At 39.8% G+C, this 12,179-nt stretch overlaps 3 protein-coding genes across 15 annotated transcripts in view; all 3 read right to left on the reverse strand.

Moving 5' to 3' along the window:
* The window catches only part of LOC148319470 (RIMS-binding protein 2-like), a 58,791-nt gene extending 58,349 nt beyond the window's left edge, over positions 1-442 (reverse strand). For all 13 annotated transcript variants that reach the window (XM_088280910.1, XM_088280912.1, XM_088280907.1 and 10 more), the window contains exon 1: positions 275-442. In XM_088280910.1, coding sequence (XP_088137036.1) covers positions 275-334 — 60 coding nt within the window. In that variant the 5' untranslated portion in view covers positions 335-442. The remainder of the gene's footprint in view (positions 1-274) is intronic.
* Positions 443-1,995: 1,553 nt separating this feature from the next.
* noc4l (nucleolar complex associated 4 homolog) lies at positions 1,996-6,878 on the reverse strand. Its single transcript, XM_088281568.1, has 15 exons — positions 6,645-6,878; positions 6,450-6,570; positions 6,243-6,349; positions 6,059-6,166; positions 5,797-5,946; positions 5,607-5,703; positions 5,505-5,539; positions 5,374-5,424; positions 5,162-5,273; positions 4,405-4,465; positions 4,186-4,296; positions 3,942-4,105; positions 3,789-3,871; positions 3,120-3,233; positions 1,996-2,279 (listed from the first exon to the last, which is right to left on the reverse strand). Exons 1-15 carry the CDS (start codon positions 6,795-6,797, stop codon positions 2,160-2,162), a joined length of 1,587 nt encoding a protein of 528 aa, XP_088137694.1. The 5' UTR covers positions 6,798-6,878; the 3' UTR covers positions 1,996-2,159.
* Positions 6,879-7,551: 673 nt separating this feature from the next.
* Positions 7,552-10,749, reverse strand: pus1 (pseudouridine synthase 1). The gene is made up of 6 exons (XM_088280916.1): positions 10,446-10,749; positions 10,155-10,369; positions 9,941-10,078; positions 9,491-9,593; positions 7,836-8,536; positions 7,552-7,768 (listed from the first exon to the last, which is right to left on the reverse strand). The coding sequence occupies exons 1-6, from the start codon at positions 10,507-10,509 to the stop codon at positions 7,736-7,738; spliced, it is 1,254 nt and encodes a 417-aa protein (XP_088137042.1). The 5' UTR covers positions 10,510-10,749; the 3' UTR covers positions 7,552-7,735.
* Between the last annotated feature and the right edge of the window lie 1,430 nt (positions 10,750-12,179).

The following is a 12,179-nucleotide window of genomic DNA, read 5'->3' on the forward strand; positions in this document are numbered from 1 at the left end:
CCAAAGACTTCAGCCCACCAGGCATCAGCTCACTAAGCCCGACGGCCAGTCCAGCCCTGGTATCGCCTGAGCGCAGATTCAAATCCAGAACTTGTTGACAGTGACGCATATGTGATAAGCACTACACACTGCTGCCCCGAAAGGTTGCAAATTGAATACAAGACTGTTCTGGACGTACAACAATCAACAATCATACTTTCTGCAGCCACAAAATGTAAAAGAAAAATCACTTTGATATAAAGTAAACATTCCCAGTAGCTCCCTTGTCACTTACTGTTGAATTCTTGCATCTTCTTTCATAAAAAGCACTTAACTTGCTCTCTTTCGGGCACATAAGTATCCGTGACAGGCTTGATCACTTCTCCATTCGATGTCCGCATGCGCCAGATCACCATCGTGCATTTGTAGAAGCAGACTGAAGTGATTGATAACGGTACACGAACATGCATGCATGCATGTGGTCAGGGAGAGGCCGAGCTCCACCGCGGTTATGTAAGAGAGGATTACAGTAACGCTCTAAACACAATTACAATACCATTTATCTGCTGCGGCTAAATCTCAGTTTATATCATCCTTCTGTTTACGTCAACACTCATTTCTACTTTCCATTCGTCCATTTTCTATATAAGAGGATGCAAAGGTATACTAGTGGTGCAGCAGGAAATGATTCACTTAATTCGTCGGAAAATATATTTGATCATCTATATGCCGCAACGGTTGCGATAAACCTTTCTCTCCACCTGTTGGCATTCAGACAAGTGCCAAATATAGCTACGAGTGAGTCAATGGACAGCATATTCTATTTATCCTGAATGAAAAACATAAAAGTTCACATGATTTTTTTTTTTTTAATTATGAGTTTGTTTTGTGCATAAGCCAAACTGAGCTCAATTTAGCAAAATCACTGTTACATTTTGGTTCCATCTGGATTTCCAATATTTTCTTGACATTTCTTTTTTCTGATGCAAAAAAAATATCAGCATTTGCTGATGTGCAAAATTAGGTTTCATTTTAGGCTATTAGTTGTGATTTTTTTTTAAACATTCCAAAAGAAACTTTTCAAAAGGTCTTTTCCTACTCAATAATTCCAATATTCAAAATAGTTGATAGCTTGTATAATATTCAAAAATCTCAAAATGGTAATTTGTGTTGTCCTCAATCATAAATTTAAAAAATTAACAAAGATTCACTGTCGGCTGTACGATTCTGTCAAATATTAGTTTTACTATTTGGATTAAACAACTGAAATTATTCCGTATTAAATGACAGACTTGGTATAGTACTTATATTTTAAACAATATTCTATGTTTACCTGCATCGTCTTTAACAGCATTGCATTTTGGCGCCTTTCCCTCTCGTTCTTGGCACGTGACCCATCTTCTATTCCTCATTGTGCAAGACAAACGTTAAAAATTTATATAAAACGCAACACGCTACAATGCCGTGTGCTGCTTCTGCCACAGCACGGCTAGAAAAGTATGCTTCCAGCGAGCAGTTTTTGGACAGCATCTCCCGACAATTTGCTCTTTTGAGAACCAAGTCCCAAATTATTTCTGCGTTCTTCGGCCCAAAGGTTGCCTGCTGCGCGGCCATATGGCACACTTAACAAGAAGGGAGAAAAAAAAAAGATGGAAGAGAGGCCATTTGAGGTTGAGATCGGGCTTCAACAGAAAGTGAAGTTACGCTTTTTTAAAATGACCAAAAAAGGCCTTTAAACATGATATGCTTCATTACTTTCCTTTTTTTGGGGGGGGGGCATGTTTTCACACTCTTGCTCTTTAAACAACAAACATGTACTACAATAATAAGTAACGACAGCATAAGCTGCTGTTTTTATCTGAAAGGAACAATTTGTTATCTATCTCATGGACAAAAGTATGGGTTTAACATTTTCAGTGCATGCGTCCATCCATGCATTTACTCATTTGTAAAATCATTTCATGACGATTCATAGAGTTTGCGTTATATCACGACAAAAACATCGAGACTGTGATGTGTTGTGTAAAAAAAACCCAACATTTTTACTGATGAGACACGTCAGCTTGTCTTTGAATCATGCTGGTCTTGACACTTTTATCCAAGCGAAGACACGTTCCCGCTGTGTTGCAATAAACCTGTACATTTTAAACGGTCCCCAGTATTGATCCCACACTTTACTTTCACTCCAGACAGAAGTGCTGTCCCATCACATCTTTGCCAACACTCAGCAGCTGCGTAGCAGTTTCAAACTCCAGTGGGATGCTCTTGCTCGATGAATGCTTCAAGTCTCGCTCCATCAGCTGAGTGGACAGAGAACAATCATTGTGCTTCTCATGTAGTGTATTTTTCAATCTACTATTATGAACATTTTATTAATTCTCTTTAAGCAACTAAGAGGGGATTGGAGATTATTGAAATTCCAATGGAACGAGATATTGCCCTGAGGTCAGTGACCTTTCAGGATGTGGAGAGCACTAAAGGTGATCGCAGCAGAATGGATGGCACCAGAAGGCCACTTGTAGACTAGTAGAATGAGAATGCATATGTAACAAAGTAAAATTAGATATTCATGTCCTGTGTGACGAGAACAAAATCTCTTTCCAACCAAAATGGCTGTGTGACCCGTCCGGAGGGAAGCTGAGCCAGACCCACACATCAACAACAAAATATACCACACTCACATGGCAACAGGGATAATAAATATTGTACCGCCGGATGTGTCACTTGAACTCTAATACTGTATATAACTAATAGGACCATGTGTGGTCGACGTCTTTACTACAACACATGCCACCTTGAGCCATCTTTAAAGCTAAAGTTGGAAGGAAAAAAAAAAACGTTGCTAAGTGGCCATAATTCCCTTTATATAACGATCGTGATGTGTAGTGGTAGACGTAATTACCACGGCACATACCGCCTACACAGCAGACATGCCATCTGTAAAGCTCAAGTTCCGCTAAAGTTATTCAAAATATAAATTAATTAAGAACTGCATTACATGTATTGTCAGTTAACAGCCTCCACAGAACACTATTTTGAAAGTAATTAATCCCTTAAAACTTAAAACATTCCTTAAGTAGACACACACTATTTGTAATGGTTAACACAGACATAAAATCGATACAAAGGAGCTACATTACCTCAAATGTTGTTATCTCAAGCACCTCACTAATGTCATCCTCCTTCTGTGGCAATGGTGTGTTGATTAAAATGGCAGTTTTGGCCACATCGGGATGGTAATGCCTCTGCAGTGTCTGCAAAAAGACAGGAGGAACATGACAGTACATACAGACGGTACATTCAGCATTCAAAGTGTGGGGATCGAGCCCTGCTGCGAATAGCGAAAATCCCCAAACAGTTTTAAAGTAATTTGTAATTGGGCATAGATGCCACAAGATTGCGGCAAATTACATACATGAGCTACCATGTACACAATCATGAACCCATGGTACAGAACTGAATTCAGCAGATAAATTATTCACCACAAACCGACAGCATACAAGGTCAAACAAATCTGTGCATAGCGCTTAACATAAATATTTAGTCATTAAACAAAATAATAAATGTAAAGAAGCAAATTTGCGAAAAAACTATCAATGTATTAAACCTAACAATAAGACCAAGGTTCCATTAGATGGCGCCGTAGTAAGAGATTTTCCATCTTTCCCAAAAAAAGAAAGAAAGAAAGACAGGGGGCTCACTGGGGTAATACCCACGCATCCTTTTATTTAAATAGTCTTTTTGAAACCAGCTGTGACAAACTCACAGTTATGCTGTCAGTCAGTGTCAGGGAATGAAGACTTACGCACCTTAATTTCCCAAAGGCTACTCTCTATGGCATGGCACTGAGCAGGGTCGTCCTCATCCATTAGATACGGGTCATCCAATGGCTCTGTCATTGTGAAACACATTATAGACACAGTAAGCAGCTTTTCCAATGCCCTTCATATGGAAAACCTTACCATCTTCTGCGCTAGGCCTGTGAATGAGGACCCGACATGACGGGTGACGGCGGATCAGGTTGTAGATGAAGGGCAGAACTACGAGGAGTCCCGTGGTCGGGGCTGTGAGGGCCAAACGGGCTAGACGTTTGGCAAAAGCAGCCACGAGGTACACCGGCAGGTGGCTGGAGTAGAAATGTAGCACTAAAGTTTCATCGAATGAACTTTCACCCCAGTCATCGGATGGTGTATGAAAAGGCTTTACCTGGAACGAAGGAACAGGTTGGCCAAATGGAAAAAGCGCGCTCTGTACTTGACATGGAAAATGGAAGGTTCAAGGAGATTATACAATTTCTTGTAGAAGTCAGGGTAATCTCTGAAACACACCAAACCCAGAAAATGTAACTAAGTGATTCAACATTCGACATTTTCCTTCTAAAACTTTCTGACTATTCAACAATGTTAAAATGCATCTAATACTCACAGGTTGTGCTCATGCATGAGGACAAAAAGTCCATTGAGGGCCAACAGGCTGATGGCTCCACCTATTCCAAAAAGACACAGCATGGGTCACTGGTGGTGTCGTGGTACATTCATTCGCCTGACTTGTGTGCGGGCAGCGTGGGTTCGGTTCCCACTCGGTGACGGTGTCTATATCTGCCCTGTGACTGGCTGGCGACCAGTTCAGGGTGTAGTGCGCCTTTCGCCCATAGTCAGCTGGGATAGGCTCCAGCACCCTCCAGCAACCCTGTACAGGATAAGCGGTCTGGATAATGACAATGGCATGACACATAGCATGGTTGGCATCTTAGTGACCTTATACATGCGAAAAACAATACGAGGGTTATTCCTGCATATGGATGGATTGATTAGCTCACGTCTGCTCACCGAGTGCGCCAAAGTGTGACGGAGGGTTGAAGTCGGCCTCCCATTCTGCTGCTGTCCAAAATAGTATCAAAGGTGTAATCAAAGTGTGCGTGTGTAAGCAGAGTGTGAAGTTCCCCGCGCGGGCACCACTGCCCATTATATTGAAAGCAATCGTTGTTGTCCGCGCTGACGTCACCATATTACGATTTATCTGAATGTGCGACTCCGTAATGGCAGCGCAAATGCACAATGGATGTGAATTTCAAGAGACTGTCTAACATTACGCCTAATTCTGATGCACCAATTTACTGGGAGGTTGAGTGCAAGGGGATGTTTTCAACAGTTAAATGCTGAGGAGAAAAAAAAAAACATACCAACATCATAGGCTGCAGTCAAGAAGTCAATCATCAACGTGGGTTTACTCATGTGGGGCAAAATGGTGTCATGGAGGATCACCAACACCTTCTTATACATGTTACTCGGCAACTAAAATATGACAAGAAACGAACGTTTAAGAATAGTGGAGTCTGCGTCATAGAAGTAAGTTTGTGCAGTGCCACATTTTCCGCTATTTATTTCACGTCACCTTATACTTGAGGAAGCCAAGCCACATCCTCTCGAAGGTCCGCTTGTGTTCCTGCGATGAGAAAAGAACATGAAATTCTGTGAGACAATTACATGGCATATATTGTTATGAATCAAGAAGCCCCTACGTACAATTAGCTTCGCAGCTTTCCAGTCTTTGTGTTTATCTGAGACAAGGGCACAAGACAATCAGTGTGATTTAAATGAATAATACAATGAAAATGTCAGTCTCACCTTCCTGCTTGACCATGAAGTTGGAAAGCTCCTCCGTCGGCACGCTGATGTTGGACATTAGAGTGAAAACGTTGTGTTGATACACAGGCATCACATTCTGGAGGGAAAAACAAAACGCCAGACACGTACATTATTGATAGTCTCTGGGTGACAATCAAAAGTACTATAATACAACGCAAAGTTGTCTTACTCCTTTGCTTTTATCCATGACTTGGCCCATGTTCTCACGGGTGGAGCTCATGACATAATAGCGTACATCATCCATCTCCAGGAACTCGTAGAACCGAGAGATCAACAGAGACTTGTCCGTTGTTTGGGACAGCAGTCTGTCCACCACCGCCTACACAAGACATGCAAAAAAGAGAGTTCTTTATAGAAGAAATAAGGTATGAGATTCTAAAGGGAGCAAAATGGAAGACACATTACCACCACCCCCACCTCCCCAAAAATACCTGCATCAGTTCCCTGGGGAAACTGTAGTGTTCACTCCAGTCCAAGTCCTCAAGGGGATGTTGTCCTTCTCGTGCTGCAAACTTCATCAGGCAACACAAGGAAACTTCCTATGTTTAAACAAATGTCTGTCAAAAATAATCCAAAGATTTTGTTCCTCTACATTCCATTTGGAGCCAAAATCACCTGGACCGCATGAAGTTCATGACTAAGGTGTTCAAACAGCATCTCCACGCAGTTGTTGTAACGGTGTCGCATGAAGATCTGGTATTTGTCTTCAGGACTGTAATCACCTAGTAATAAGATGAATACGAGTTTAAAATACAAAGCATTTTTCATTAAGTCGTGACAATATATGGACCATGTTTTAAGACTACACAAACAAACACCCACCATTTAGAGCGTCGTCTTCTGCTGGGAGCTTGCCTTTAAAGAGCTCCTTTCTTTCTAACAGTGTGCAGAATAAATTGCTGCACGCATCGACAGCCGTGACAACATCTTGGTCCATTTCGGACTGCAAGAGGACATTGATCACATCTTTACTTGAAATGAGATCGTGTTGGCATAGCAGTGTGATTATATACATACCTGAAGAAACTGAAATACGTCAAAAATATCATTGGCGTGTTTTTTGCTCTCAAGTATACTGTTGACTTTACTGTTTATGTCAATTTTAGCTGTTTTAACACTTAGTTGTGCCGCTTTCGCGAGCTTCACGTTGCGTTTCAGGGAGAGCGCCATGTTTGTGTAGGGAGGGAGGTTGTCCTTCTTCTTCGACTACCACTTACTTTTCAGAAACGCACACGACTGCCCCCCACAGGCTATGTGTAGAATTTGCTTTACATGTAAAGCACTCAGCAACCAGTTGGCGTGTTACTGTGCGGATGTAAACGTTAAACACAATGCACAGTGCTTAATCCAAATGGATGCCGGTGAAAGTTTCAGTAGTTTAATTTCAAACATTTCAATTCATTTTTATACCGGGAATACTTAAATTTTAGTTCTCGTGATGAACTATGTCAAAAGATTAAAAATGAAAAACTTGTTTCACTCCTAAGTTTCCTTTATTGAATTGTACTGAAATGACGATTGTAAATTAAGTTTCTGCTAAACATATTCTAATTTGAGCGAAACATTCATGTATTTATGCAACAACTAACCTGCTGATAAATTGCACTTTGACCTTGATTAATAATCCAGCTATCCAGAATTATCTTCCTTGGGGTCACAAGTTGATTAATAATTCAATAAAAAATGAAGGTATTTACATACCTAATACAATATTTGAACCAAGCTACGGTGCCGTGGAAATCGCGATCAGTAGGTAGTGCCCATTGCTTTAAAGTGCATTGCAACATTATTAGATTGAAGCAGCCTGACACTAATCTGTTTTCTGTCAGACTCCCATTTGATGCATTTCATCTTGCTCCTCCGCATTGCAAAGGTTGTCATTAATCCACATTTTTAGGAGGGTACAATCAATCAATTTGCCACATTAGAGTAATGAAAAGTGTTTTTATTTTATTGTGTGTGTACAGGAACTATGTAATCTGCGTAATAGAAACCATAAACAACACCCACATGAGGAAAACCTAACTACTTAAAAATAAGCAAATTGAAATACAAAGTTTTGGAAGAAAAACATTTTTTTCATGAAAAATAAGTCTGCAGGTTTCTCCTTAATCAGAGTCATTTGCAATATCGGCATCTTCCTGTAAGAAAAGAAGCAATAATTAGTGAGGACAAATACAAAAACAAATTCTAACTATTCCCAGATACCTCTTTCGGCTCTTTATTGTTCTGCGTTTCATTGGCTGTGCCTTGAAAGTCATGTATAGGTAGTGTGGCCATCCAGCTGCGCATGGAGCCCTCCTGACATTCCGTCTCCACAATGGTGGGATAAATGTGAGCCTCCTTGAAAGCCTTGATGGCTTCCTCTTCACCGTCCCATTCGAGACACTCGTGTAGACCGTCTCCTCCGAAGCGTTTGTTATACCTGTCGAAATGGACCCTCTCCAGGACCAAGCCGAGTCCCGGAGCTTTGGGCACGTCCACTTTGTCCTCTTCCCAACTCCTGCCCATGATGTTCTCCTCCGCGTATCCCTTAATGATGGCTAACACAAGGCCGATCATCTTGCGGATTTGATGCATCATAAAGCTCTGGCCTCGCACCTTGATGACGGCAAATTCGTTATTACTGAGGATAAAAGGCTCTCCGCAGGACATCTCTGTGATGTAGCGACGGGCACTGGGGTCCTTTGGAGCCTTCTGGGAGGTGAAGTTGTGGAAGTTGTGTGTTCCCTTGTATCGCGCAAACAGAAGGTTGACCCTCTGAAGCGTCTCCGGATCGAGGCGAAAGGATGCCGTGTCACTTGTGTCGTAGTCTTTATGAGAAAAGGCCACTGTTGGAAGCAGGTATGAGTATGTGCGAGCGTCACAGTTGTTTTTGGAATTGAAGCCTTGGGTCACTCGTTTCAGACCTGTGGTTGGAAGGCCAAACAAGCATCACGATCGTAGCTTTAGATACGCGTATTATTTATTCTGCGGTCATGCTCATAAATGAAAACACTCTTATTATCTTCCCTATTAAAATAAATGGCAAGCTAACAAACATGTCACAAAGTAGACCAATTTCACCAAATCTGCCAACCATATGAGAGAGATTTTTGTTAGATTTTTGTTGATCTTTTTATTATGTTTTATGCGCCCTATTCATGAGAGATTAGCTGGCATATTGATATTTCTATTTGTATGAAAAGCAAAAAAACTGAAATGCCATTAATCTGTTCCACCCCCCCTAAAAAATATATTTAAAAAGAAAATATTGCACTTTATAAAAACATACAATAAGACAGAACAATTAAATAGAATGTGAAAAATGATTTTTTTTCCCCCCCTTCAACAGATACTGCAGTGCTCCTTCTCATGTACGCACCATGGCCATCTAAACAGTATGTAATTACAGGCATGGATGAACATTGTGTTGGTCAAAAATACTCAGTAACCCACAGTAATTATACTACAGTTTGCGTATCAATGTCGGTTAATGAAAGGTTTATGACACCAAATGCTATTCAATAGCCCATTGATGGCATTTTACTTTTTCGTTAGCATTAGCTAAATTAATTTATCTCAAGAAAGCACAGCGGTTGTTTTTAAATACATGTATGTAATTTTCTTAGTTTTATGTTTAGTTTGACAGTAAACAACAAGGAATGGTAATAAAACACTTTTTTTCTGTCACTGTCAAATTGCTGCTTGTTGTGAAGTGCTCTAAGTTCAATGCCAATATAAAGTGAGGAGGGGTTTTCTTCATTTACACGCAATAAGCATTACAATAAAACAATTTGTTGACCTCCCACATGCAGGTGCGTGACATCTTGAATTTTCATAATATACAGTGTAGATATAAGTAAATGAAAAAAAACTCTCACCAAGGATTCGGATTTGAGGCGGCAGGTGCTTGTTGATTTTTTCAACAATATCGTCAATCAACCACAGCTTTAGAGACACCACTTGGCCAGCTGCTGACACACCCTAAACACCATCAAATAGTAATTAACGTCCTGACGGATTAATAATCGATCACAATTCTGATACAAGTACTGTCATGTGCATCATTCATTCAGAGAGATGTGTTAATTTTGTTAGGGAGTTTTATTCATATCAGCATTACTCTAGCTTCTCCACACATTCCAAAAACATTCATGTTATCTGTGAATGTGAGCATGTGTTAAATGTTTGTTTGTCTCCATGTGCTCTGCAGTTAGGTGGCGAGCAGGACAAAATGTACCCTGTCTCCCGACGAAAAGGCTCCAGCTTACCCATAACCTGTATGTGGACGAGCACTGTCAAAAATGGATAAATGGAGACAACCGACCAACCTTATCAGTCCTGGCACATCTTTGGAAAGACATCTTCTTCATTTCATCGCCATGGTTTTCAGGAATGCAGCCTGATTTGATAAGCGCTGCAACAAGATCATCTTCTATTGTTCTGAACTGAGTGTTCCCAGGATTTCGCTAAACAAAAAAATGTCAGGAATTAGGGGGAAAAAGAAAAGATGCTGAAAGTTGGGGGTGTTGCTTTGTTTTGTACCTGCATTCCATAGTACCCCTTGCCACAGTATGCCATTAGAAGTATGACTTTCTTTTTGGGGTATCGCCTTTCCTCTGCTGTGTTGTCTTCCTCGAATTTGGCTCGTTTTGTGGTTTGAACAACCTCATTTTCCTCTTTGGATCGTTTCAAGAGATTGGCAGGCGGTGCGTTTTGTGGTGCATCGCTCATATTGGAAAGGAATTTAAAAAGGCCACCTGGAGGACGATGCATTCAAACCTTTAAAGAGGTGTGTGTGAAAACTTAAGTTATTACTTGTGTGGGAAATCTTACCGTTTGCTGCTATTACCCGTCGACTGGCAAGCAAGGAACTTAACGGCAGTCTGGTTTTAAACATGTCCCTTAAGCCATTTGCGGAAGATTCTATGCAAGGTGAAAGTGCTAACACGGAATAGCACAAGCTATAGAAACAAAACCAAACTAACGGAAACGAAGAAAAGAGTTTTGAACGTGCTACGCAAGAAAACGTATTTATTTTCCACACAATTCAGCGTTTGTTCATGTTAAACAATGTCAGAATTGTATTATACATCGCCGCCATGCAGGCACATGAAAAATATCAACTTTGACCCCGGATGTAAATATCGCGGGATTTGTTTTATCGCGCGACTTAACTGACACATTTTGAACACAGTGTTTATTGTGTAAGCTCTTAGTTTTTTATTATTATTAGTTACTGTTTTTATTTTATTATATTAGGCGAACCAAACGTTTGAACCAAATCTTTTTTTTATTGATATACGTTTTATTTTTATTAAAAATGTTTTTCCTCCAAGAGCTACCTTGAGCTATGTGTCATTCATTAAACTCTTGCATTTTATTGTAAGAACTGCTATTTTTACAAGATGTGCATATGTTAATAAAAAAAAAAACTTGAACTCTGTCTGAACTGCTTTCCGTCTATTGTTTAACGAGTTTATAATCAAGACACCCTTGCCTTGACAAATGACTGAATTATTTAGGAGTCGTTGCAATCTGAATGTATCCCAACCAATCAGTTAAAAATATTAATTAACCAGAAATTAAAAATTAAAAATACAATGACGATGACCCAGCGGCGATGTAGCACACAAGTCATGCCATAACAACATAATGTATCCATAAAAATAAACACAAATAGAAAACGACTAACTACTACTATGAATGCCAAAATTCTAAACATAGATTGCAAATGAAAATTCATCACTCAGAAATGTGCATCTTTGTGAGCTGAAAGTATATGAAGTGTTTGTAGGGAGTACACTTTGTATCCACTGGAGTGCAGCAAAAGCGTGCAACACTGGTTGAAGAATCCGCCTTGAGTTTCTCCTGAAAAAAGGAAATTTTTGTTCTTCAATTGAAATGATGAAATCGTATGACCAAACATACAAAAAAATATTCATCGGAATTACAAGCCCCGTTAAATTAAGAGAAGACATTTGCATTTGACATCAAGATTGAAGTGATATTTGTTATTTTCCTGTAATATTATTATTTTTTATCTGTACCTGTCCTTTTTGGCTGTTTATGGTATACATGAAGGCTTACATGCTGTTTGACAGTGCAACAGGAGAGTTTGATTTTCTCGCTCTGTTATTCATGATGAAAATTTATAGAACATACAGCTAGATCTAACAAGGTTTGAGAGGAGACAAGCAGAGAAAAAAGGTAAAATACCACACTTAAAAACACGTAACAACATAAAAACAGTGTTGGAGAGCACAGTTCAGAAATACAGCATAACGTAATTATATAAGTTGAGTAAAGCAATTAGAGTGGCCCCGAAACAATCACCCATGGACATTTTATCTAGGGAGACATAAATAATGCTATTAATTGCTGTTTACCATTAGATGCAATCATTGAAATTACCCTGAGTTTCTGTTGTGTTGCGCACAGACTGAATCATAATCACCCTTCATACCAGAGTTATCGGTATAATTGATCTGAAGATCTTTTGGATAGGCAACATGTAATACAGGCACCATCGTTAAGTTGTTTCATTTTTATTTTATTTTTTTTCTATGA

Source organism: Idiotropiscis lumnitzeri, chromosome 18 (genome assembly GCF_059441095.1).
Source record: "Idiotropiscis lumnitzeri isolate Australia: NSW breed Sydney's pygmy pipehorse chromosome 18, RoL_Ilum_1.0, whole genome shotgun sequence".
Lineage (NCBI taxonomy): Eukaryota > Metazoa > Chordata > Actinopteri > Syngnathiformes > Syngnathidae > Idiotropiscis > Idiotropiscis lumnitzeri.